The sequence below is a fragment of the Acanthochromis polyacanthus genome, chromosome 19, assembly GCF_021347895.1.
Source record: "Acanthochromis polyacanthus isolate Apoly-LR-REF ecotype Palm Island chromosome 19, KAUST_Apoly_ChrSc, whole genome shotgun sequence".
NCBI lineage: Eukaryota > Metazoa > Chordata > Actinopteri > Pomacentridae > Acanthochromis > Acanthochromis polyacanthus.
Window position 1 is genome coordinate 13,875,628 of NC_067131.1, and position 26,829 is coordinate 13,902,456.

A 26,829-nucleotide genomic window follows, 5' to 3' on the forward strand; every position below is an offset into this window, starting at 1 on the left:
GTGAAAATGTTCAGTATCTACACTTTCTGTTCATAATTTCACATCTAACCTGTTTGGTTCAGTTAAAAACAAGTCTGGTTTGTTGCCTGGTTAGTTTGGTTCTTTTGGGTTGCTGTGAAAACTTTACATCAGTGCCTTCAGTGGACACATCAGAAGGTTGCAAATCAGAGAATACTGCTTATTTTTCCATGGTTTCAATACCTAATTCATAGAATTAATATACTTAAATACTATATTTTCTGTTTTTTTTAGGGTTACCAATAGTTTTCTATGGTAAGACAAACTCGCAATGCATATCTTTACAATGTTTTATAAAGACTTTAAAAGTATCATAGAATATGCCTAACAGTACTCTGTCAGATTATCAGGTTTCTATATGATTGCATGATATGAGTCAATTCAGAGCTGGTGATTTATCACAAAGCACAACGAATGCAAAAGCAATCTGACTGAATTTCATTTGGTTAACTTGCTGATCTATCTTACACATTAGAGGCTGAAGGAAACATAAAAAGATGTCACATATAGCGCCGAGAAACATTAGTGTGACAGAAACTATAAATACTGGAAACACAACATTAACAGTCAGAGCTGAGGATTTGTTCTACTGGAAAAAAAGAAAGCTGTTCATGTTCTAATCGTATGACAAAATAGAATCTCCAGATTCCAGTTATTATCAATAAGCAATTTCTACCCACAGTGAAATCCTGCAAAATTAAGTATTCATGTGCGTTCAGCTGAAGTCATTAACAAACATTATCTTCCAGCGTCATTAATCATCCAATAACAATACAGTCAACAAACATAATAAAACCTGATTACACAATGAGGAGGGAAAACTGCAAATGCAGCTGAGACTAGACAGCCAGAAGATGATAGAACATAAACTCACTGCAGCAGGAGAAGCAACATTAGTGAAGAAAACTCTAAAAAAAAAAAAAAGCAGAGCAGGGAAGAAGCTAACTTCTACTTTCTAGCTGTGTCTCTCTCCATGATCTGTCACTACAAAGACGTACTGTCTAATGAGCTCACTCCACAATGACAGTCAGAAAAACACACTTAGACATGACTATTCTCTGGTGACACAGAGGATGTTACCTCACATGGAGGGTATATTGGGGTAGCAGATTTTATGCTAAGTTAAAGTCACGCCTGATTAAAACTCTAAAAGCTCATTTTCTGTGTATAAAATTGACATATTTTTCATGAAAATAGTCCCTTGCTGGCTTAAAAAGGTTTAGATGTAACTTTACATCATTGCTTTCCCTTCAGTGTATGTTAAAAAAAGCTCCGCCTCTTTCTCCTCTCACTGCACTGCAGCTCGGCACACCAGCTCACCGGCTCAAACACCGTCAAACTACTCTAATACAAGTAATATTGGAATAATTCAGCTATACATGCTTGACCCAGATCTGATTCTGAGGAGGAATAATGATACAGAAATCTCCACCTTGCAAGCTGAAAGAATTGATTCCTTAGTTTTGATGCATATGAAAACCTGAAAGTCTGAATCTGTTTCTGACGCCATCTAGAACAGGCTTGCATCAAGCATAAAAACACGACTGATTCCTCCACATACACATGGCAGTAAATACAAACACACAGCTTTCTTTACCTGTGGGAGAGCGATGGACAGCTGCCTTTGGAGTGACTCCTTCTCGTGGCCGAGCTCGCGGAGGCGGAGCTGAGCGGTTCCCAGGCTCTCCTGCGTCTCCCTCAGGTTCTCCAGCAGCCTCTCCCTCTCCGTCAGCATGTTGACCATCAGGGACTCCAGGTTCCCCGTGCTGCCTCCTTCGTCTCCTCCTCCTCGGGGCTCCCGGCCGCTGAACCCCCCTCCGCCCATCGCACCCCCGGGGCCTCCAACCCCGGTACCGGCAGGCGAGGAGGGGCCTCCACCAGTCCCGCTTCGCCCATCCTCAGATATGGTGGGCATCACCTCGCACATCATCATGAGACCGTAGCGTGTGTGTCAGGTTAATAACTAAAATAAGAGGATTGTACGTGCAAAATGTCTTGTGGTCGTGCCTTGGGGTGTTTTATGAGCTCATACTAAAAGTTGGATGTACAAAATATAAATCTTTACATCTTTCCAAAAATATCATTCCTTTGGTCGTGTCTACATCTACATCTTCCTGTGTTATTGCCTTTATATTTTTTTTCCTCTCTCCGCTCACTTCTGTTCGTCTTTGCTCGGTTGTCTTCCTTCACAAAGTCCCGACCTGCATGGTAAATGATCAGAATGCTTATGTGTTCCCCTGTTATGCAAGAGGAAGAGGGGAAGCCGTTCTGTGGGTTGCTAGGATTGGCGGAGGGTGAGGAAGGGAAGGATATACGGGGGGGAAGGAAGGGATAAAGGAGGGCCGATGCTCCTAAATTGTGTCCACGAGGCAGAGCTCCTCACAGCACCAGGGGCCAGAGCTGCAACACAGAGCAGGCATTGCATTAGATCCCCCTTAAAAAAATTCCCAATGCAAGTATAACAAATGAGAAACGACACCGCAAGCATCAGCTCACAGTTTGAGACGATGCAGTTAATGTCTGATAACTGCATGGAAATGTGGCAATATAACCAGCTGATGATTTGCAAGAGCATTTCAGACAAATTAGCAAATATGTGTGATGACAAGTCAAATAGAATTAGGAATATCTGCTTTTACAACTTTCTGCAAAACCAATGGATTCTCGAGTTACAGCCAATGAAATGAAAAGTGTATTTGAGTAGCGTGCACACTGAGTCACGCAACATGAGAAATGTCTTGAGGAGACTGGAATGAAATTATTACTGTTAAATTCAGTTACAGTCCAAACGACACAGAATCCTGTTGGAAAATCTGTGTAGTAGATCAGTAGTTCAACATTTTGGGGAAATACCAAGTTATAGGAGAAGTGTCTGTGATATAAAGCTATTAGCCAGTTAACTAAGCTCTAGGTAAAGAGTATCACCAGGAGGAAACAGCTAACTTGGTTTTCTCCAAAGGAGCAAAATCCACCTGCCACTGAAGCTCTGCTGCTGGTTATTAGTCAACCTCAATCTGACAACAAGAGTTCAGGTACAAAACCCTTATAAACTCAACTTGAATGTACATTTATCTTGTTTTTTAACAGATTGAAGCATATCTGTGAGTGATCTGGTGGATTTTGTACCTTCAAACAGAGTCAGGCTAGCAGTTTTAAGCTTTTATCTAGAATGAAAGTACCTCTGCGGTCATTGATTTCACCTCTACAAACTCATTTCAGGGTATAAAAGTGACATTTTTTCTCATGATAATAATCCCTTCCTGCCTTAAAATGGCTCAAATTTGACGTTTCACTGAAACTTTCCCCAGAATGCGTGTATATATATATATATATATATATATATATATATATATATATATATATATATATATGAAGTTCCTGCCCGTTTCTCCCCCTACCTCACTACAACTCGAGCACACCAGCTCACCTACAACTCTGCAAACACTATAACTACTCTGTGCCACAAAAGGGGAAACTAAGATTCTAGAGTAACTCAGTCGTACATGCCTGAACCAGAAACCGATTCTGAGGAGAATTGAGTTCCACCCTGCACGTTGAAAGGATTGGTTGTTTAATTTTGTTGTCTGAATCTGTGTTTCTGAGACGATCCTCGATATAACGCGGTTTTCAGGTGTGAATGCTTAGGCACGGCATTGGCTGCTTTTTTTTTTTGTTTTACTCATGGTGTGTCTTCAGCATATTAAAAAAAACATAGACATGTTCGCAGGGTAAAAATTTCCATCATCAAGATGTGATCTTTCAGCCAACTGACTGCTGACTGTAGCCTTACATTTAATAGACTCTCAGCAAGAAGGCAAACAAGTGCATTTCCCAAAATGTCGGGCCATTACTTTGTGGTCTTAATGTAAACACTGTGACTTCAGCACTCATTAAAATGTTTTAAAGCTAATCTTAGGAAGTGGAGCACAATAACAACTTTAATTTGCTCACATTCTGAGTTTTCCCTAAAAACTAAGCAAGCAATTATGATTCAGAGATGAGATCTCACTCTGCTGATGGTCCTTTAATCGTCTGCACAGCTTGAATTACCTTTGTTTTTTCACTGAATGAGGCCGCTGTCTCACCCTGCAAAGAGTGGGCCAAAATGGTATGGATCCAGGCAATCAGCATTATTATATCGCCTCACGTGCTTCTCCGTCCTCCAGTATTCTTCACTGTCTTGTCTGGAGCACTCTGGGGCTCACACTGGCCTTTATACTTTTAAGTGGTTTGGACTCATTTAGTGAACCATGCAGGCCTTTTTTTAAGTCGGTGAGAATGGGCATTGCAATAAAGAATTTCTTTGTTCAACCAAAATCATCCATTTTGTGAATCATGCATATTTAGCACATGGGTCTCAGCACCAGTGAAAATAAGTCTGCTAGTGGTCTTATTGTCTGGAGCATTGTAGTGAGGGGAATAGAAGAGCTAAATTAACATAATAGAGACTTTCACAAAGGAATAAAAGCATTTATATCTGTAATTTTGAAATCTTATATTACTAGAAGCTTAAGTAGCCAAGACTGTTCGACTGGACATGTCTTGTATCTCCTGCAGATGAGTGAACAGAAAACGGTTAGTCTCCAAATACATTTAATGCATCCTTAATGCTTACAGTAAGGGCTTCAGATGAAATTAGCTCATAAGAAACAATAATAATAGTAAAAGTATGTGAGCAAAATGAATATGAGGAAAGGTTTTACAAACAGAGCTTACTAATAATGTTACATGACAAGGTAGCTGTATGAGCTGCTGTTTAGGGATCGATCGATATGGGTTTTCCAGGGCCGATGCCAATTACTGGCAATCAGGAAAGGCTGATAACTGATATTTTGGGCCGATTTCCGCTGGATCTAGTGTTTTAACTGCAGGTGATAGCTTGAGACTGACTGAGATTTTCAGTTTGTCTCTTGCTGTTCTACTATTTTCTTTATGATAGACTTTCCAATCACTTTTCTTGCCCACTAAGATCCAGACCTTAAAGCATTATTACTTAATGTTATGCACTCTGTTTTAAGATAAATCTGCGGCTGCCTCCTAACTTAGCCGCTAGCTGTTAGCATAGCCTTTGCTGCTTTTCGAGTCCCTAATTTCCTGGATTGTGGGACCGGCTTGTGTTTTTTTGTTCAGTTTTTGCAGTCTGTGCTTGACAGACATTCCTGAGACCTGAACCAGTGCATTTAACTTACCAGTCAATAAAGACAGCAATAGTGATAATTGGACAAATACCAAATATTGGCCACAATATTCAGCCAGGCCGATAATCGGTCTATCCCTACTTGTTTAACACTACTCCGTTTTGCCAAGAAAAATCTGTGTTTGTGAGTGACAGTTTAATCTTGTGGTTTCAGCTTTAAAACTTCAAATATTTTATGTGTCTGTGTTTCTTTCTGTGTGTTTAACTGCTATTGTGCTTTTTGTATTTTTGAAACAGTCCAACTTGGCACTTGTTGGAAACTATTTTACCTTAATTTTGCAAACACCACATGATTCCAGTGAGTGTTTTATCTGATTTTGTTATTGTGATACAATAATCCTTTTTTGTACATGGGCCTAAGTGGCTCTCCACCTTTCTCTTCTTCACAAAACTGTAACCAATATAATATAAAACCTCACAGTTAAGGCATCACAGAGTAATTACCACAGGGCTGAAATATGCTGAGATTTCAGATTGAGCAGACTTTTCTAAAGCACTTCACTACTGATAACTCTAATAAGCAGTGCTGATGCATGTATTGGCTTGTCTATTTAATTCTTCCTCATACAGGTGTGGCAGTGCGCTTATCAAAAGGCTAAAAATGGGAATTGCATATGTACCACAGCTTATTATTGTCATATGCGCATCCAGGACCAAAAAAAAAGAAAAAAATGGGGTGGCTGCTCGCTGGTAATTGGAGGCTCTGAATTAGCTCCTCATGCTGGTGAGCTGGCTACAGCACTTGGCACGCTCACTGTGTGTCCCACTAAAAAAAAAAAAGCAACTTACTTCCTCTTCTGCTCCACTGATGGATAATTACTGATGCAAGACTGACCTGGCAGTGACTGCATTTCCTTAAAATACAGTTCAGATTCAGATGGCTTTTGGAATTTCTCTGCCACAGAGAGTAAACCTGCATCATTATCGCGCCGTGCAAAGACTTGAAAAGGTGAGGCCGCAGCGTCGACAAATGTCAGCAGTGAACTTTTAACCTAGAGGCAGAAAAACTTAGCGATAAACCTGCTGCAGGGCGGCAGAGGAAGTTCAGCTGTGAAACGCTCTCATGGAAGACGCCTGAGTGAATAAGATCACTAATAAAAAGGCTGCTGAGCACTGAGGCCGCTGATGGTGATGGTGGAGGATGTTAGGAGTATTTTTGGGTCTGAAGTGATTTTAACCAAAAATCTACTAAAGGTGCTTAACAAATGATATGAGTGTCAACTATTCTGAAATATAACATGAAGATTTTCTCAGAATCACAGTAGTGTCAATTGTGTTGGATTTAGAATGCAAAAAGCTTTATTCACATTAAAAATAGACCAAAACTACATATTAATGTTGATTATTTTAAACAGGATTATTATTATCCTCTTGCACATGTCAGGTTGCTCACATTACATTTGATATTACGTTGCACATTTTTAAGAGATTCATTTGAACATTATTGCAAGCTGAAAGTATTTCTATTACTTTTGTCATTTGGAAACTTTTGATTACACTTAATTACAGTTTTTTTTCTTGTAACACTGGTTCCTATTTGTTCCTATTTGTTCCTGTTTGTATTCTAACATTTACTACCTACTAACTAGCAGTACTTTTTAAAATCAAATGTCACTGTTCACTGTTAGACACTAAAACAGTCAAATGCCTTGTATGTGGAAAACCTACTTGGCAATTTTCTGATTCTGATTAAAATCTACTTCCCCATTTAGCGATGGCACCACCGCCCTGAGTAGATCCATTATTTGCATCTTTAAAAATACTCATCAAACTCTGCCAAGTATCTCCGATGTTTGCTCAGACTTTTTTTTTGTGGCTTGCTCAGATGTAGCACAAGCAGTAGCTTCTGTTACTTTGCGATCGAGACTACCTTAAATATCCTCCTGGAATTTATTCAACCCTCTGAAAGACATTAAAATACCACAACTGATGTACACGATGGCCTGTAAGAAAAAACTTTCAGACAACAGTAAAAGCTACCACAGTGACATAATTACTGACTATTTTAACAATACCAGTCACTGCACAGCTAACAGTCATACTTCTCTGCATTCCCACTGTGTCATATGATGAGTCCGCACTGGAAAAACAAACCGGAAAAATCATTGCTACAGTCCTGATTCAGTACAGTGCAAAATATAACTGTGCAGCCTGCAGTTTTGACTGAAGCATCAGCTGGGAGGTCACTGGGCTTCAGGACCTGTGTGTGTGTTTATGAGCGTGTGCGGAGGAAAGAGAGGGAGATAGTTAACAGGAAAACAAGAACTGTGGAATAATTATCACGCCATAACATTACAGTTTTGTGAGACCTTTTCTTTGAGTAGTTGCTTGGTGTTCGCTGGCGGGAGAGCGAGAGAGGAGGGCAGCCTGGAAAACAATGAGCTGCTGATAACATTTTCCTATAATGTACGGCTACATTATCAGACACGTTCATTAGATTCACTGGTGTAATGGGCGAGCTCATGTCACAGTGTCACCACACTGGACTCGATCAGGGTAGTGTGTGTGTTGGTGTCTGTGTGTGTGATTTCGTATCATGATTGCCCTCATCATCATCATCATCATCACTGAATCCTACCATGACTGGCTGTACAGTATTTGGCTGCTACACAAGGCCTCTAATCAGGCTGTGTGTTGGAACATTCTCAGGAAATGGGGAAAATAAGGAAGGTGATGGCTTTTTGTTGTGTGTTTTTGAAAGAAAGAGAAAGAGAGAGCAGCAAAAACAGCTCCTCCAGCAGCAGACACTGGGGCGGGGAGAGAGAGGGAGAGATAGATTTAAGGGGGGGTTTGCAGGCTCCCACAGTGAGAAACTGAAGAATGAGGATCGGTTTTTTTTTCTTTGCATCCAATTGAATGTGAAATCACCTTCACAGCGAGGGAAGAACGCATCCATGTCGGGATGCATTTCAATAATAAAAAAAAAAATCCCAGAGCATATCGCGACTAATAATGAACCCCACCACCCTCCATCCATCCATCCCCTCCTAATACCACGAAACGGTTCCCCCCTCCACCTCGGGCAAGAAACGCATCATTGGAATCGATAAGTGATTGTCGGCAGCTGGGGTGTAGAAGAAGGGAATGAAAGCAAAAAAAAAAAAAAGCGGATCTGGACTTTTAACGCGCGTTTTGGCATCCACATAAACGACGAGGCTCTCCAGATGACAGGTCGACTGATCTGTGACTACCCCCTGTACACCCCCTTCCTAATCCTCATCCTCATCTCTGGATGTATGCATGCATGTATGCATGTATGTATGTATGTATGTATGGAAGGAAAGACCATTTGATGATGGTTGGCACGAACGCGCACGCGCAGATCTACATTCTTATAGTAGAAAAAAAGGAGGGGGATCTAAAAAAAAATGCCACTCGGTGCGTAAAAATGACCAAATTGGAGCGAGATGAATCTATTCTGTTGGAAAAGTGGCCCAGATAGTGTTATCCATTGCACATTTACAGGCCTGCCTTCTTCTTCTTCTTCTTTTTTCCTCCCTCTCTCTCCAGACATTATAGAATTCAACCCCATAGGACCGGTGACAGCACTGAGACGAACTGGGTGGTTTGACTACAAAGCTCCCCAACGGCACAGAGCTTAGTTGCAGCCATGATTAATTACAAGCAACACATAGTAGCCCAATATACAGTGGCATCTTCTGATCTTATGAGGACTCTCTCTCTCTCTCTCTCTCAAGTAGCGATCACCTCACCTCAACTGTATGCAAACGGGAGCGAGCAAGCGCGCCCTAAATAAATCGTGCCGTGCGCTGCCAACACACCTGTCAATGCCTGACATGGGCACCAAGCGTTGCTCAAGTCTAATATATTTTCTTCTATTCAAACGGACCCCCCCCCCCTCCCTCCCTCCCTACCTACCTACCCATCATCATCATCATCATCATCATCATCATCATCATCCTCTTCACACACACATACACACACATATACACCCCCCCTCCCTCCTCCCTCTCGATCCTTGACAACACAATGTTAGGTACTTGTTATCGCACGCTTGCACGCACACATGCATGTATCGGTGCATGCACGTTCCCCTCCTTCCCTTCTGCTGCGTCTTTCGATGAATATTATTTTCCCCCCCAAATGGGAAAAAAAAAGAAAAGAAATCGGGATGCGATGGGGCGGTGTGAAGTTGCATCCTTACCACAGTCATCGGGGGGGAGCCTGTAGTGTCCATGTTTGATGTTAAATATCCCTTAGGTCCATCATCTCCGCGGATCCTTTGCCTCGGCGTGCGTGCCACCACCCCCCCAAAAAACAAAACAAAAAAAAGCGTAAAGTAAAAAGCTCACCGCGGTGCGCGTTCTGTCTTTTTGTCTCTCTCTCTCTCTTTTTTTCCTCCACATGTAAACGGCGAGGAAGGGGGACGCGAAGAGAGACGATACGCCACCTTACCACAGACTCCCCCTCTGTCGGATTGGAAGGTAATGGGTCTTAAAGAAACATTCTCTCAGCATTCTCCGCATCTCTGTGATTTACGCGCGCACCACGCGCTCACACGCGCACACTCGCAGGCCAATCAAACACCTGATTAATTATACAGTGTGTATGTATATCCGAGACTGGAGCAAACTCACTGACAGACATTTTGCTTTGCGCATTCTTCACTGTTGTTTGTATTACTATTATTCTGAACTACAATCAGAGCACAAAATCACCACTTTAATGGAAATAAGGCTGCAGATTATATTGTCTGCATGATAACTGGAGTGTGTTGCAAAAGAAAGGTGATGCTCTGCAGGCCCAACTTCAAGTCATTAGAGAAACTCATGTGAGCCTATATTCCACTAATCTGAGCTTTAGCATTTAAATATATCATTATATGTGATAATCATGTGGAATATGTGGATGCTTTCATAAGAATCACAGTTAATCACATGCAGAGCATCACATTTTACCTATTTTACTCCAAACTAACTGTATATTTCATGTATATTAGAGCAGACATAAGCTCTCACATAAAATCTGTTCAGGAACATCTGCAGTGCACTGGGTATAATATTAAATCAAAGCAGGAACATGTTTAAAGTGAATGTTATTACACATAATCCTATTATATTTATGGAACTGCACGGCCAAATCTGGTGCCCTTAACTGAGCATCCGGACAGCTTGAAACCAGCAGCCCCTACATGCATAAAACGTGCCTGTTATTAATATGCATGTTGGTATTGATATCACATTTGTAAACAGATCAGTAGGTCCCTCGCTCTCCCTCTGTATGTGTGTGTCTGCATGTGTGTGTGTGGCTCAGTAAACATAAGGTGGTGCTGTCTTTAAGAGAGAGAGCCTGGGAAGGGGTGATGTAATGTGTTCTCAGACAATGATGTCATCGGCTGAGACGCGGCGAGGATTTAAAGTGACAAAGGCATTTTCAGTGGCTCCATGTAACTCTGCATCAGGTCTCCTCGGAGAGCAGCAAACCGAGCACCCAGGGGACCATTGTTGGGGGGTGGGAGGAAGAAAGGATGTAACATAAATGTGATTCTTGCTCATATTAGAAGCAGGAGTCTGCGCCTCGATGTAGCACACAACATGTTTATTCAATCAGGATACAATCTGTGATACAAAACACATTTTGTTACAGTGACAATAACAGGGTTATGTTGCCGGACCAAAAGCAGACATCATCTATAATTCCTGTGCTGTGTTAGATGCATATTTTGAGAGGAATGAATGTGTTAACTTCACATACTGAACACGTATTTGACAGCAACTATACATGATGTATTTGGTTTGTACCATCACCTGCAAGAACTACAGTGTAATTGCATATATAATTATGTTTTGATGATATATTAAGACTTTCCACTGCATTTGCATTAAAATCCAACTAATAATGGAAATGTTCAAGTTTGCCATATATTATGTCCATTTCTGATTTCCCCATGTTCCCATTATAGAATTTCTAACTCACTCTGTTAAGTCCAAAATCCTTTGAAATCCTCTTTCTTTCTTATTTTCCGTTACAATAAATCACTTAACTGTGTTCTTGTCCTTCCCAAGTTCGTCACTTAAGCTCCTTAAGCCTCCACCGTTCTTGTTTCTACAAACTTGTCCTTAATACAGTTACTCTTGCCTTCCCAAAAGAAGCACTCCGAATCACACTTCCGCCCTCAAATGAAGAGCTGGACAGAGAGGCGGCATGTTTGTCGTCACGTTCTTGCACTAGCTCGTTGTTGTTCTCACTTAAACTTCTACATTTCTTCAATACTTTCGCTCTCTCTTGGTCCTCTTTCTTGTCTTCTGACATCTTTGTGCATTCATCCACAGCCTGATCTGAATCAGTGTGTTGAACAGGAGCTTCATCGACGGTTTCTGTAACTTTCAGCTTGACCTCTTGCCCTGAGTTGTCCTCACTTTCTTTCGCAGTGCTTTTTTCATTAACATGTCCCTCTTCTGATAGATTCCCTGAAGTCGTCCCCGCTTCTTTGTCCTGGTTTTCCACTGTTGAATCTTGGTGTTTATTATCAGCTATTTTACTATTTTCATTATCCTCTGATGTCAGATTTTGGCTCGTATCTTCACTCTCTTGGTCAGATGATGTTCCACCTTTACCAGTCTCTTCAGCTGGCCCAGATTCAGTGATCAACAGTGTTTCCTCTTCTTCTGGCTTAGTTGATGTTGGAGCACATGAGTTCCCATCATTCTTTGTTATGTCAGAGTCTGAAATACTGATGTCACATGCAATCTTATAGAAGAGTGAATGGTTCTCTTTCATTTTCTCCAAGCTTTCACTCACTGTTGATGACATTTCATTGGAATCATTATTCTCATCAGAGCAAGCTGGTTGGTTGTCAATGTCAGTTGTCTCTTCATTGCACAGTGTTTCTATTCCAGGGATCTGCAGAGGCATGAATCCTTGCCACTGGCTGGTGGAGAGGAACCACTTGGCTCTCACATCAGAGGACTTGAAATCACTTTCATTATCATCATCACCGTGCTCTTCAAGCTGCTTCTGTTCGTCATCTTTGCAACCTATAAACCCTTTTCCTCCATCTTTCTGGTAGACAATCATGGATGAGATGTGATACGGTGAATCTGGACGTTTGATTTTGGCTTTGGCAACCCCTGCTCTCCCACTATGCTGTGTTTTGCTCCCAAACTTGCCCTGAGTTTTGAATTTTTTAACATGTTGTTGTTCTTCATCGTCATCCTGAGATGTTGCGCTAGAAAGCTGAAGTTCTGCAGAACTTCTGAAGTTATTCTCACTGCTTCCAGAGCTATTGTGAGAATTATGGCCTGGAAATGAGGAAACAATGCAGATTTGTCAGTTAGTTAGAACATAAGGGGTGTCAGCAGTAGACAATCCTATTGAGGGATGTGCTTTTTCATTATTTTTTCCTCCAATCTGATCCAAGTCTTTTAGTATCAAGTATCTGACGATCCGAACCATTTCCCTTTAAACACATGGGTTAAGTATTATTGATTAGCTGTAGTACATGATTTCACTACCAGGTGTAGCCTTTTACTGTTTATTGTTGTAGTGACCTGGGGAGGTGATCATTTGGATTATGAGCAATTCCATGTTGGCAGGCAGACAGCTTTGTGGGTGTTTAGCTAATAAAGGGCCACAATGACAAAGGCTTCTGTAACGCTTAATGACCTCCAGCCAGAGCTCAACTGTTTGACACAAGGTGGGATTGACATAGACGGCATTCTTATATTCCACTGGCATATGTAACAGAGCACTTATTAAGGCCCATATATCGTGACTGTTGATTAAAAGACAACAGACACCTGTCCAAAGGGCTCAATTTGTGTATTATTAGATCAACTGTTGCTTGATAATGCTGTGTTTATAAAGAAACATATTTAAAATTTGAGCTCTTAGCTTCCTGCGACAATTTGTGCTAACTATTTGTGACACCAGTGTGACAGCAGATGTAAATAAAAGATCGGGTTTAGGTCCATGCTGATACTGATCAGTTACAAAAAGGTCTTGATCGGGATTGCTGCATTCTTTTACAATAAGAGGTCATAATTAGCTAACGTCTAGCAAATACTAGTTTCCCGAGTAAGACAAAAAAAAACCCAAAAATTATGTGATTAGAAAGGAAATTGATTAAACCCTAACCTAATCCTTGTGACTTCATCCCAATCACAATACTTTTAAAAGACTTTGTGTTAGTAAAATAGTAATTACCTGCTTTCATTCTTTGTTTTCTGGCTGTGTCAGGGGGCTCCCGGCGAACGTCCTTCCCCTGTCCCCTGATCGGGAGTTGGTTGTGTGTAGTAGCACTCTCTCTGACTGCGCTGATAGATGGACAGCAACGAATTTGTGGAAAATTTCATCAACATATTTCACATACACAAACCGTTCGAACAAGAAAAGAAAACCCACCTCCGTATGACCCTCTCTCGTATTCGTTCCACTCGCCGGAGCTTGGCCTCTCGCTGCTCGGGGGTCAGACAGGGGTCAGGGTCCATGTCAGGGGCCAGAAGGACAGAAGAGTGTTCCTCTGCCTGTTTGAACAGCTTTACATTAAAATACACACATCATAATCATCTTACCTAATAGGGTATATACTATATATATAGGGTATATACTATATACCATTATTCATTTTTAATATGATGAAGGGATCTACATTACTGATGCAGTGAGTGTTAATCCTAACTGCAGGCTGTCTTTGACTTCTTAAGTACAGCCTTTGCATTGTTTTAATGGCTCGATACTATATAATTTCTCCTAAATTCATGAGACTTGCATATAAACATGATTTTGCCTGATGCTCTATAGAATCATGCTATACAAAATGATGTATTACCTAAGCTTGGGATCTCAGACATCTGAGATTGAAGGCAATAGTACATTTTTTGAGTACAGGAGAACTCCATTAAATAAAATAAATATTGAAATTTCAGTAATTTAAGTTTAATTACAGCCTGTTCATAAGAACAGGGTGTTAAACCTCTCCAGCGCCTTTATTTTTTTTGTAATAATGATGATAATGATGATTAGAATGTTCAGTTCTTCACCTTCAGCAAGTGTACAAGCCCAGTTTGTGTCAAGGTTAATACCATTTTTCACATATTGGGTTCAGTAATTTCAAAACACAATCAAAGAATATATTTAATGTAATTTATCACCAAACTTTGTGAAATATTAATTGATTTTTTTTTATTGTTATTTCATTCTTTCTTACCCTGGCACTTGAGCTTTCACTTCCATTTCCTAAACCTTCCTGGTCTTGATTGCTTGAGGTCTCTGTACTCTCAGCTCTGCTCACTTCTGAACGTGACTCCCTCTTGGGGATCCTGGATGCTCCCTGATGCTGCATTCTGCTGGTCTTTTTAACTGGCTGATCCTGGTGCATCTCTACTGAGGCCCGGGTTTGATCAGGGCTGTCCACCAAGAGCCGCCTAGGTGGTTTGTTTAGCAGTTTTTTGTTCTGCTCTGCCAGTTTTTGCTGCATCTCATGTGGGATCTGCTCTGGCAGTGGAGCGTCGAGTTCAGCTGGGGGATCCTCTACAGAAACTCGTCTGGCCACGAGTGAGGACGGCAGTACAGCTGTCACAACTCGTGTCACTCTTAAAGGAAAGGGGGCCTGAAGAAAAACCAAGACAGATTAGTAAATTTGTATACAATATATGTAATTCACTGATTGAGTCAGTTAGTAATTATTTTCTAACCTCTTCTTTTGTTTCAGAACTTTGATTCTGGTTGTTTGGAGCAGGTATGGGAGGTTTCTTCCTGTTACTCATCCTCTCCTGATTCCTCTTCATCCTCTCAATCTGCTCCTCTTCACTCATTTTCATTTTCATCTTCTGGAAAACATACAGAAGTATGAGTCATTCATGAGCACTGCACCTCAGAAACATGCGTGTATGAAGCCGCAATTCACGACTGGCTTTAAATAGGTGGCTATTATGGCTTTGTGTTTGCATCTGTTCGTGGAGAAGTGCATGTGTGCATGAAAATATGTATGTCTGCTTGCGTGCTCTCATAAATATATATATAAATATATATATGTGTGTATGGGCATGTGAGAAAGGGGGGTTGGGTGGCAGAAAGCGAGAACGCTGAGCTGCTGTATTGAGTCGTGAGCCTCTGCCTCCCCCTGTTGCCTACAGCACACATTGCAACATGCCCTAATTGCAAGGAAGATGAGAGAATCAAAGAATTGGAATTTGGCTGTGATTGCAATGAGGAAAAATCAGCTTTGACTGCTTCTATATTTAGAGCGTTTTGGATCAGGTTGCGTACCAGCATACAGGAAATTATGAAGAATCAAACCTTGGTTGATTGGTTGGTTGTGTCTGGTGGGATCCACTTTGAACCGGGCTGAGATTCTACAGATGAAATGAAAACCGAGAAAAGAAGCGGATGGAGGGTGCGAGAGAGAGGATGGGTGGCAGGAACAAAGAGAAATCGGAAATATGAAGGTGGAAGGCAAAACAAAGCCTCACAACATGATTTAGATTATTGGATTAAACCACTATTAAAGCCATTAATAATAGATGTGGCAGAAAATATTCATATACCGCAATAATAATATCACACTCTTTGTACTGAGTATATTTATACCAACCGGATGCGTCTCTGTGCGCTTTCACATTAAGGAGGTCAGGTTGGCTGTTTCCTCTTCTGTGCACAGGATCAACAGTGTGGCTGTAGATTCCCTGAAACATCAGCACAGAAATATGTGACACCATTGTCAAACCAGACCGTGTTCGTCACTGATAACGTCAGTATATCTCACCTCATACGGTGACTCGGTCCAGCTGTGGCCCTGGTCCCTGCTCTGGTGGCTCTGGTGGGTTTCCTGTAGCTCCTGAGGTAACGGTGGGCGGACTGGCGGCTCTTGTTCCATATCCTGCATGGATCATAGTCGATAGGGATGTGATTAGAACTATGAAGGCATGATTTTGTTGTATCTATGCCAGACTGATAGACTGTCAATGCATTACAGATGTGTTTTAAACTAAATGCAGTTTTAAACACCAGCAGGATAAAAGATCAAACCAGCAGATGCCAACAGACTTAATTAACTGACGCCGTGAGTGTACAACAATTCAATGTTTGTTCATAAGCAGTTAGCAAATGTCCGAGGCCACTGACAAGGAAACAATGGACAGGAGTCGTACCATTGGCAGTCCACTCTGCAGCCTCTCTGTGGGAGAGCCAGGAGATCCAGGATGGGGAGCTGCAGACTGGAACACTGAGGGCGAGACAGCAAAGGTCAGAGTGTTGACACTGTCCTTTTATTGTCAGGTTTTAATGTGCATAATGAAAATGGACCAGGAAACTTTACACACTGGTGTCCCCAAGTGGCAGCAAGGTGCAACTGTTTGTGTGTATGAAGACATTAGTGAACGCTTCAAAAAATATCTTTCAGCTTAGCCTTAAGTAAAAGATTTCTTTACAATGAAACATGATTGTTTTTAAGATCGATAACATTGGTACATTTTTATGTAAAACACTGCAAGGTACAACTTGAATACAGTTGCTTAAATGAAGTCAGTCATTCATCCAGTATTTGCACTCAGTTAAACTCTATTGTACTCTATAACATTCTATGTCTTGAGATACTTCAGACAATTCATTTAATTTACGTGACCAACATAGTGCCTTGCCCAACTAAGCCTGAAAAGATCAGGCCACTCATCTCCTCTGCAGACTTACAAAAGGTCATGCATGCTTTCATCTCCTCCAGACTTTACTATTGTCACGCATCCAAAGGCTACAGTTAATTCATAATGCTGCTGCCAGGCTTCACCAAGAGAAGCAGCCATATTACTCCAAGCATAGCTGCCCTTCAATGGTTCCCAGTGAGTTTTAGAATTGATTTTAAGATCTTACTGCTGGAATGATCAGACAACTGCCTGTATCTGTGATCTACTGTGAGCTATATCACTGCTGGAGATGCTCCAACAGGGCCTCTCTAACAGCTCCAAAGTCTTTGTGACTTGATTTTTGACAGCTATTATATAAAGAAAGCTATTATTATTGTTATTGTTTAACATGCCATTCATATGTGCTGGGGGCAGCTATGGCCCTGAAGGAAGAACATTTAAATTGAGTAGTGCAGGGTTGTGGTTGCTGACCTGATTCCACACGTCCTAATAGAGCACATTGGGTGCAAAACTCCAGAGTGAACACAGAAATGTAGAGTCAGACTCAACAGAAAGGAGCAGATGATGCTTACTGTGGTGTCTCTGTAGTCCCAGCAGGAAGCGGAAGTGATCCCTGTTGACCTTCAGTCCAGCAAGGATGTCCTCCATCATCCACAGCTCCCTCTGAGCCTGAGACTGCTCCTGATTAGATAGAAAGTGACACATGAGATACCTTCTGGCACGAACATGCAGTTTGTTAGAAGGGCATATGACTTCAGCACTACAGGTCAACACTATATGTACCAACACTCAGACAAAGACATCCAATGAATAACTTTAAAATGTGTTCTCCCATTAAGGACCAGCCTCTCCAAAGATGATGTTGCCATAAGTTTAGTCTGTATGTGAACAAAACTTAATATATGAGTAAAAACTGTAATAATGTAATTTTCAAATACCTGTGGCATTCCAAAGTTACAGATGTGCTGAAGGTGTGAACGGATCACGGACAGTTCACTCTCCATTCTCTCATACTGACACCATACTCGCTCCATTTCCTGAATGTAAAAGTTAGAGGATTTATGAAGACTAAAAACATCCATAATGAATATAAAAACAAGAGAGCCGATTTCTACTTTCATGATACTCGACAAAAAAATATTTGTATACTGATGCTGTTTTTCTACAGTGGACTTAATACACACCATTGATACATCACACATTCTGGCTCGGATAGTGACCAGCTCTTCTTGTAGCAAAACCTTCTGGGTCAGAACTTCTTCGTGGGCTCGTGGACCCTGACTCTTCCACTCCTCCAGTTGTAGTCTGGACACTTCTAACGCACACTGGACGCTGTCCTGCAAACAGGACATAAGTTTCTATGATTCTTTTTCATTACTATTCCCCAAAAAAAAACTCCCAAAATTTTGTCGATTAAACCTATATATGCATTTTCCAAAAGATACAACACAAAGATCTGAAATATTTATTGAACTGCATTTAAAATTTTGAGCAAATTTGTCGATCAGATTTCAAGATATTTGGTCAGTTTAGATTCCGAAATCCAGTGGGATTGGTCAAGATAACGTGCAAACCATCGGCTTATCACTTATAAATGAAATGTACTGATCATGTGTAAACTGCCATACATTTGTAGATTAGTTACCAACCTTATCCATTTGTAGTTGGGCCAATTCTACAGACAGAGACTGCAGCAGCTTGTCACACCCACACAACCTCGTCAACACCGCCTGAAGAAGAGGGAAATTTCAAACTTGAAATATGCATTTAATCTCAGTGGTATTCAGATCTATGTCGCTGAATTATGAACACTCACGTCTGCGTCGCTTTCAAGAGGCCGAATCGGTGGCATTTCCCTCGGGTCAGGTTTCGGAGGCTGAAATATTAAAAATCCATGTTTTTGCTTAACAGATCTTTTTTTGAAAGAGTGCTTTTTTTTATACAGATGTGTCCTGTTTACAAGCCTTTAATGTATGATTAGAGATATAATTACTTATATTTCAGGAAATCCTGTTTTTGAATGAATTAATCTCAAAGTTAACACAGATTAGAGTATTATGTGTATGTTGATGCTTAAATGCTGTGCTGTTAGTGCTTGAATGTTGTTGAGTTGTTTCAGCAGAGCACATTACAGCCATGTAATGTGAGTTTGGTCACAAATCTGAGAGAAGAACTGCGCTATCATATGATGCAATTGTAATTTAGCAAACAAATGCTTTATGTAATATATTTAGAACAATTGTGACAGTACTCGTCATCGACGTCATAGACACAGTATAGATGGACTTCAGATATGACAGTTCAAAAGACACAAAGTAACAACAAATAATGATTTATTAGTAACAAAAAAACAACACTGTGAGAATTAGTGACAATACAAAACACTGACATGGACATAAAACAAGTCACTGACGCACACGTAGCAGTACACAGGATCATAACGATATTGCTGCTAATACTGTTGGAGTTCAAGCTGACACAGTTACGGACAACGTGTTTTCAAGGACATGAAACAGATATAAAAACGCCACAACAACAAGTCGGACCACAAGAGAGCGCCATAAGAACAGTCCAGCTGGTACCATAGCTTGCGGTAGCACACAAACAGACAAATGGCTGCGGTGGTGGTGGTGATGGTGGTGGTGGTGTTGTGGGGGGTGGGTGGCATGTGCAGCTCTCGATGAGGGGGGTAAAGGGGGCAGTAAGTCTGTATGCGCCCCTGTGGAGTAGCTCTGAGGGAAAAGACAGCATGTATGTGAGAAAAAGGACACACGATGTTAAACAGAACACTGTGCAGCTTTACAAAATGTCACGAGTGACTTCATGAATCTATTGAAGTTGGTTTTACTCAGTAGTACCAGTAATTACTGAATACAGATGTTTACACTTTATTTAGTAGATGTGATGTGCTGCACACTAGTGTGGATGTTTTGCTGTAAAATGTATATAATATCAATATATTTTCATGTGGTCACCTTTCCCAAAGGTCTTCGCCCACTTGGTATATGATGGACAGAACCATAAGTAGGTGCAGGCTGTAAAGACAGAAAAGACAAGGTGAATACTGCATGTTGACTTTATGTCCTGTTTTTTTATTGCACAGTACAAGTACAGAGGAGAATTCTGGTTTGTTTAAATCTGACGTTTTGCCCATTATTGAGGCTACCGAAGCCTTGTGGGCTACGATAACTTTGCACTCTATCTCTTTTGTAGAGATTCTGGGAAATGAATGAGCTTCTGAATGGCATTTAGCGTGAAAATTAGCATGACCTCTCCACAGCTCCCCCCCCCCCCAAAAAAAAAACAGATTTTCATAGCAATCATAATGAATAGTTGTTTTCATTCTGACCAAAGTTAAATGGAAATTAGACACCCTAAATATTTTACTAACTGCGTTACAGATCTCCATGTGGGGATACATGCCGGACGACATAATCACTGACATATTCATCTGCTTATGCGGGTTTGTTTACATGTTTGAGGCTGACTGTCACTATGGTGATAGAAACAGAGGGAGAAATACAACAGGGCATCCTCAAAACCAAGATGGAACCTGGTGGTTTTCCTGTGCTCACTGCTCTGCTGCTGACTCAGGAGGAGAACTGTTGCTGCAAAGAGTGAGGCCTGTTGATACCAGACTTGGAAAGCCACCAGAAGTCCATTAATAGCAATAATCCCAGCTGTGGAATTACGGCTAATGAATTTGCAGCTTTATTAGAAAAGACCAGAGTGACTGTAGGTAACACTTAACTCTAAAGCTAATACAGTTCCAGGTACAGGTGACTAATTTCTGTGCTTGCTTTACAAAGTTAGCAGGACACTTAGAGACACAATAACCACATTAAGGTGAAACAAGCACAGATGAAATAAAATGGAATTCTCCTTTAAGCTAAAAAAAACACTTGACCCTATGTTTCCCACACAACTTAATAACATCTTTCAATAGAGCTTCCCTCGTCTACATTTTCTCCAATACCAAAACTTCTGTTTATAACAGAAGCTATTTGTTAAAAGTTTTAAGGCCTGCAGCCCAATTAGACATGAGGAGGCACTATGGGGGTTATTTTTGAAACTTTGGAAGCTTCTCCAGAGTCATGCAAGATACCATAAAATGTTTCCACAGGCTAAGTGGTTTGTGTCAGGAGAAAAATTAACTTCTAGCGTAATATTGGTTCCTTTGAGGTTAAAAAGTAGAACAAGTTTGGGCAAAATAGTAACATTCCCATAGATAAGTAAATGGAACAGTAGTAACCAATGACACATGATGATATTTATTTGAAACAAGACAAGATGATGATATTTAACATACTTTTCCTCAATAACGTCTTTGTTGCGCATTAGATTTTGTTCTACATTGGGAATCCAGGCTATTGGAAAATACGTTGTGATCAAGATAAACAAAAAGACGTTTCCTGACCTTGCTCAGGCTTTGCCACCGTTCTGTGACTGGAGTTGTAGGAGTGGAATTGAACTCCAGCTTGGGTGAAGCAGGTGCGTAGTACAGAGTCTGTGGGCCCATGAGCGGGTCATCATGAGGCCGGATGTCAACCCTCCCTACTGGTGTATGAGGTCGAGACCCCAGCTGTCCTCTGGAGGTCCCCATCGTGTCTGTCTGTGGTGGTGTGTCTTGACCAGGAAGAGAATCTTCTTCTCTGTTGGGACCATAGGCTCTTCTTCTGCTTAAATCAGGAGGGCTGGGGGATCTGTTTGAAGGGCTGCAGAAACACCAGAACAAGAAAAACAGACTGTCAAACCAGGAGCTCTCTCAGATATTTGTTTCAGCCTTAAAGTAAACCATCTCACACAAAGAGATGATCTGACAACCTAGTGTTTCTGTGACGTCCGCCCCGCCTCTCCCTCTGCTCTGACTGCGACCTCCCCATCCTCCCTCCGCTGAGCTGACTCGGTTCGCTCAGAGTCCTGCTGACGTGTCTGTGTTTTCGGGAGGGACCCTCTTCATCCGAGGGGGATTTGGGGAAGTCCACTGATTCAGTGCTGCCACCTATCGCTGTAAAATCCTGATAACTTGAGCAACGTCTGAAAGAAACAGAGGAAAACATCCGTACAGTGAGCACAATGATGAAAAATGGTCGCTATAACCTCATGTACATAGTGGACAGGGTTGTACCTGCTCATTGTGCTGTCGGGCTCCATCGCAGCAGACTGACTGAGGGCTCGAACCCAACCCAACATATCCTCCTGAGTGTCAGCACTGAAGAAGTAAGAGCGCATCCCCTGGTGCACCACCTAGATTTGCAGACATCACTTACAAATTATGTTTGTGTACAATATTCCTGGATACACACCTGTTTTGTTCACCTTCCTGTTGTCCTCATTTACAGACACCAAAAAATATTGTTCCCTTTTCTGAAAAAAATCCAAAAATTGAGCAAAAAAATTCCCCAAATTTCTGAAAATTTTCAAAACCCTCAGGAAGAAATTTCCAATAATTCCTTAAAAGTTTCCCTTAAAAGTTTTATTTAAAAAAAAAATGAATTTGGAAAGAAAATTCAAAAAAATGAGTAAAAATCTTCCAAAAAAATCTAAAAATATCCAAAGTGATTACATGTATCTCAGTAAAACTTCTAATGTTTTCTAAATATTCTTAAAAAACATTTTTTTTTAACATTTCTTTTTTTCACCAAAAATGTTGAAAATGTGGAAATTTTCACTGCGAAAACAATTTTTTTCCACATTTTCAAACTTTAAAACGGGTCAGTTTGATCCGCAGGACAACATGAAATATAGCTTTATATATGACAAAAACAACATCAAAAATGTATACCATGTATCTTCGATGCTACACATGATCTGGCATCAGATTATATCCCTATAATCACGACAAGATGATGATACCTTGAAGGTGAACTTTCGGTTCTTGCATTCTCGCGGTGTGCAGAACAGGATTTTGTAGCTCGGGAGTGGGATGCTGCCCAGCACAGATTCTTCTCTGCTGTCTGAGGGAGGACGGAAGAGGAGTAAATATAAGAAAAGATGCACTTAGAGCGCATGGAAACCCAGACGAAGTGCTGGGATACAACTGTGGTTCCTACCTTTGTAATAAAACAGACAGTAGTTGGAGAGGACGAACCATCTTCTCTTCCACAGCTTCAAACCAGAGCTGTCCTGCAGAAGAAACATAAACGTTCACTGCTTAACTCAGCCTCACACTCTTCTGCACACAATGATTAAATTATGCGTTTTTTATAATGCAAATCTACTTTTTTGTTGAGCCATCCTCGGATGACCACGGCACAGTTGGGGTCTCTCTTAGCGGCCTGACATCTTTTCCCAAACGTTTGCACCTTCCCATCGCTTTCCTGTTAGAAGAGTGAATTATATCGTGCGCATTTTTATGCATTTTCAATGTCACAGTAAGACATCCACATGCTCATTGACAAAAAAACCATGCAAACTTTGAAAAAAAAAAACCTTAATGACAGGAAAATAGGATATTGTGGCCACACTGGATGCTTGGCTTACTCTGTCCTGGTCGTCCATTCTGCGGGGAGGGAAAGAAATTCATTCAGATCACAGTTGAAAAATGAACATAAGAAGATCACACAGGAACAAAAACATATAAAAAATGCACAATCAGATCAGATAAAATAACATGTTGGCATAAATTATAGTCCTGAATACCATGAAAATCTCAAAATTGTGAATCACAATCCGTACTGAAAAACAACTCCTCACACTGTGGTCCTGCCTACACATTCAAATGAGCTGGTGGAGACATGAGGCCTTACCAATACAATGTGAGCCAGAGTCTCTGTCTGTAGAAGCGCTTCAGTCTCTCCCATGAGCGGCGCCCTGTAACCTCCGAGCACACAAATGCCACATTCCTATATAGTTGAGATAGTTTCCTAGTCAACTGTTCATTCTCTCGAGGACTTGGTGCCGTGCTCTCCCACTTCCAGCAAAACTCTCTCACAATGCTATTCTGAGCCATAACAGGCCGGTTGCGCATCCCCACCACGAAACTGACAGGTGACAGCTGCGTCGCCGTGGTAGCAGGGAGGGGCCGGGACTGTGTGAAAACCAATCTGGCAGCAGGGACGGGCTGGTATGAGAGACGAGGTTTAAAATGCATCCCGAGCTGCAAGTGCTGCAGCGTGGACTGCCGAGGACAGGAAAAACCAAAATAAAAGCGCGTGTGCTGCCGGGAAAGTAAAAGTGGCATGTTGAGAACAAATGTGTAAAGAAGGGTGTGAGACAGATTGTCTCTTAAGGATTCATCAGCATATTTAGCCCTTTACTTCAGATATTATGGTGTGTTTCATACATCTGCACCGCAGCAAACTCTATTATCCCTCGTGTTGTCCTGCAGGTCAAAATTGACCCGTTTTAAAGTTTGAAAATGTGGAAAAAATATATATTTGCACAGTGAAACTTCTGATGTCCACATTTTCAACATTTTTGGGAATTTTTGAACATTTTTTGGTGGAAAAAAAGGAATATCTCTTAAGAACATTCACAAAAAAATCAACCAAAATCCAGTGAATTTTGCTGGATTTTTGGTAGATTTTTTTGTAAACATTCTTAAAGAAAGTATGAGAAGTTTTACAGATATATGTAATCACTTTATATATTTTTAGGATTTTTTTTTGAAGATTTTTACTTTTTTTTTGAAAGTATTTACAAGAATTGTCTTGCCAAATTTGGGGATTTTTTTTTTTTAAAAAAATGAAACTTTTAAGGAATTATTGGAATTTTCTTTTTGAAGGTTTTGCAAGTTTTCAGAAAATTTTTTTGCTGAGTTTTTGGATTTTTTTCAGACAAGGAAACAATATTTTTTGGTGCCCGTAAATGAGGGCAACAGGAGGGTTAATACCACATGATAACATGAGAATTTTTACCTTTTTATAACATTCTAACTTGTGTTTATTAACATAACTTATAGTTAAAGAGACTCAAATAGTCAATATTTTCTAGATGTACAGTTAAATTAGTTTTTCTTTTTTAACCATTTATCTTTTTTGTCCGTTTCATCTCTAAATCTGTTTCTTTGCAGGTCGTAACAATAGAGTGTGCGTACAAGAAATTAGATCTTATTGATCTTAAAGCTCTTTGTAATATACAATTTTCTTTACAAATCAGAGCAAATATTCAGTCCTTAAATTTCTACTTTGTGTTCAGCTACTTTCATACCTTATTTATGAATGTATGTATGTATAGAATGATTTTAAATTCTTATAGACTCCCTTTCTTTGTCTAGCATTTCTCAAAAATCCCAAAATTCCTGGTTTATGCTGAACGTCTTAATTTAAATGCACTCTGCATGTACTATATTCACAGTTTTAGTTCATGTTTGCATATACCTTATGTACATATGGTATAATTGATGCCATTATCACCCTAATTGCAAGCTCAGTTTCCTACTAAAAACACCTTTTTAGATTTTAAACTTGTATGTTACCAGGTTTAAGTTACATCTGCCAAATGTGCTTCATTTTACAGCTTTTCTAAACTTTGCCTCTTTGTTGACCTTCATGAAACAGCCTTACAGATGAACTCAAAGATAAAATATCACAAGAACGCTCTCACACTGAGCCACCACAAGCTCACTCGTGGGTGACCCAGAGGTCCAACATGGTTCTGGCATCCGCAAATCTATGTTCGCATCGACCACAACCGCCGAGGCACGGAGTAGACGCCACAAAACAATCAACTCTTTTGTAGGAGATGAGAGCAGAGACTAACAACTTCATAGCCAATGGGGATTACGTGGGTGTTGGGAAATATTTGGAAAATCTCCTCCTTAACTAGTGGGGGTCTCTTTGCTGGGAGAGGAGAGGACTTAAAATGCTAAAGAGGGATGGAGGGGAGGACAAACGGTGGGTCTGTGTGCGACACAGAGTGCGCTTTGTGGCGCCCCGAGGACTCTGGAGCATCATGTGAAGTCGGACACAGAGCATGTTGAATACATTGGCGTGGAAAATAATCCTCTCTGTCACTGTCAACAAAAACATTTGCATGTCTCCCGCATTCTCGCGCTTTTTAATGTCAAGAAAATACGTTTGACCTTGATAAGTGAAGCAGTGACGTAAGACATCGTCTCAACTACCAATCTGACTGTCTAAGATGAAGACATGGGACCGATGTGTGCGGTACATTTAATGCTGTTGAAGGCAGTAAAAGTTGCAGTTTGGAGATATAAAACTTGGATATCAGAGCTTTGCGTAGCGGGAATGGGTCCCCTAGAGGGCCTGCAATGCTTCAGATAATGCATCATATCGGACACACTGCTGCACAAAACTGAGAGAATACTTGTCTTGAATGGAAAAGTTTTATCTCATATTTCTTAAATTAATTATTAATCAAGATAAATGATTTTCAAAGAAAGTTTCTTCATAATACCCAGAATTACACGAGACATGGATTATAATAAAGATGCCATATTGCTGTACCTGACTAATTGTGCCCGCCTGCTGGCTGCTTTCAGCTCCATCGCTTGGCACGTTTCCTCACAGCATCTCCTCAGGCTTGGCTGCCCTCTTCTTGGCTACCACCAGCTCCTGTTGCCCAAAAAACTCTTCAGCCGTCCTCCGCTTCTCTCCTCGGACGTGTGAATCTCCCTCCCTGCTGCTGCCGACTCCGTTCTGACTTGTGGCTGCTGTGTTTCTGCTCTACCTACGCCGACTGTTAACACTCAGTCTGCTTTTCTGTCCTCTAACAGTGACTCTCTGTGAGCCCCGTCTCTCTCCTCCTTCCCCCTCTTCTTCTTCTTCTTTCTCTTCTTCCTCACTGTCCCACCCTCTCACCCTTGACAGCCTCTCTGTGTTTTGCTGAGTGTGGGTTTGTGACTCAAGAATTTAGAAAAAAAGCAGCTGTTTTCTCGTTTCTTCGACTTTGCACCTTTGCATTATTTAAATTTTCAGTCTATTAAATTAGTCTTTTATTATCGTCCTCGATAAAGGCCCGACCATTCACAATATGAGTTGTACGGCAACACATCTGAGCTTAAAGGTTTACTTCGAAACAGATAAAGCTGTAATACATGACTTAAATTGA

At 40.9% G+C, this 26,829-nt stretch overlaps 2 protein-coding genes across 11 annotated transcripts in view; both read right to left on the bottom strand.

Moving 5' to 3' along the window:
- LOC110969878 (liprin-alpha-3-like) overlaps positions 1–9,704 on the bottom strand; it is a 34,682-nt gene extending 24,978 nt beyond the window's left edge. For 3 of the 4 annotated variants that reach the window (XM_022220073.2, XM_022220068.2, XM_022220062.2), the window contains exons 1-2: positions 9,381–9,694; positions 1,616–2,418 (exon numbers count right to left, since the gene is read on the bottom strand). In XM_022220073.2, coding sequence (XP_022075765.1) covers positions 1,616–1,951 — 336 coding nt within the window. In that variant the 5' untranslated portion in view covers positions 1,952–2,418; positions 9,381–9,694. Of the gene's footprint in view, positions 1–1,615; positions 2,419–9,380 lie in introns of all 4 variants that reach the window. The other variant, XM_022220081.2, reaches the window with a different exon arrangement.
- A 1,055-nt stretch (positions 9,705–10,759) lies between these two features.
- On the bottom strand, positions 10,760–26,569 carry si:ch211-234p6.5 (pleckstrin homology domain-containing family A member 7). Of its 7 annotated transcripts, none has more exons than XM_022220126.2 (24): positions 26,226–26,559; positions 23,299–23,317; positions 23,037–23,135; positions 22,869–22,941; positions 22,672–22,772; positions 21,944–22,062; positions 21,640–21,852; positions 21,233–21,530; positions 19,791–19,850; positions 19,398–19,547; positions 18,632–18,691; positions 18,465–18,545; positions 18,000–18,152; positions 17,754–17,852; positions 17,388–17,496; positions 16,327–16,400; positions 15,942–16,055; positions 15,771–15,861; positions 15,476–15,531; positions 14,872–15,006; positions 14,385–14,786; positions 13,580–13,713; positions 13,382–13,491; positions 10,760–12,477 (listed from the first exon to the last, which is right to left on the bottom strand). In XM_022220126.2, exons 1-24 carry the CDS (start codon positions 26,264–26,266, stop codon positions 11,282–11,284), a joined length of 3,987 nt encoding a protein of 1,328 aa, XP_022075818.1. In that variant the 5' UTR covers positions 26,267–26,559; the 3' UTR covers positions 10,760–11,281. The 7 variants fall into 7 exon arrangements, with proteins under 7 accessions (XP_022075818.1, XP_022075811.1, XP_051795578.1 ...); XM_022220119.2 differs by having other exon boundaries at positions 23,248–23,317; XM_051939618.1 differs by having other exon boundaries at positions 13,580–13,701; positions 23,248–23,317; positions 26,226–26,558.
- Between the last annotated feature and the right edge of the window lie 260 nt (positions 26,570–26,829).

Excerpts from the sequence above, each read along its gene's own strand:
- si:ch211-234p6.5 (XM_022220119.2), bottom strand. The coding sequence starts at position 26,266 with ATGGAGCTGAAAGCAGCCAGCAGGCGGGCACAATTAGTCAG. Across the intron at positions 16,056-16,326 it reads TGCAGAGTGGACTGCCAATG|GATATGGAACAAGAGCCGCC; the intron begins GTACGACTCCTG and ends TGATCCATGCAG. Across the intron at positions 15,007-15,475 it reads CAACCAACCAATCAACCAAG|AAGATGAAAATGAAAATGAG; the intron begins GTTTGATTCTTC and ends TATGTTTTCCAG.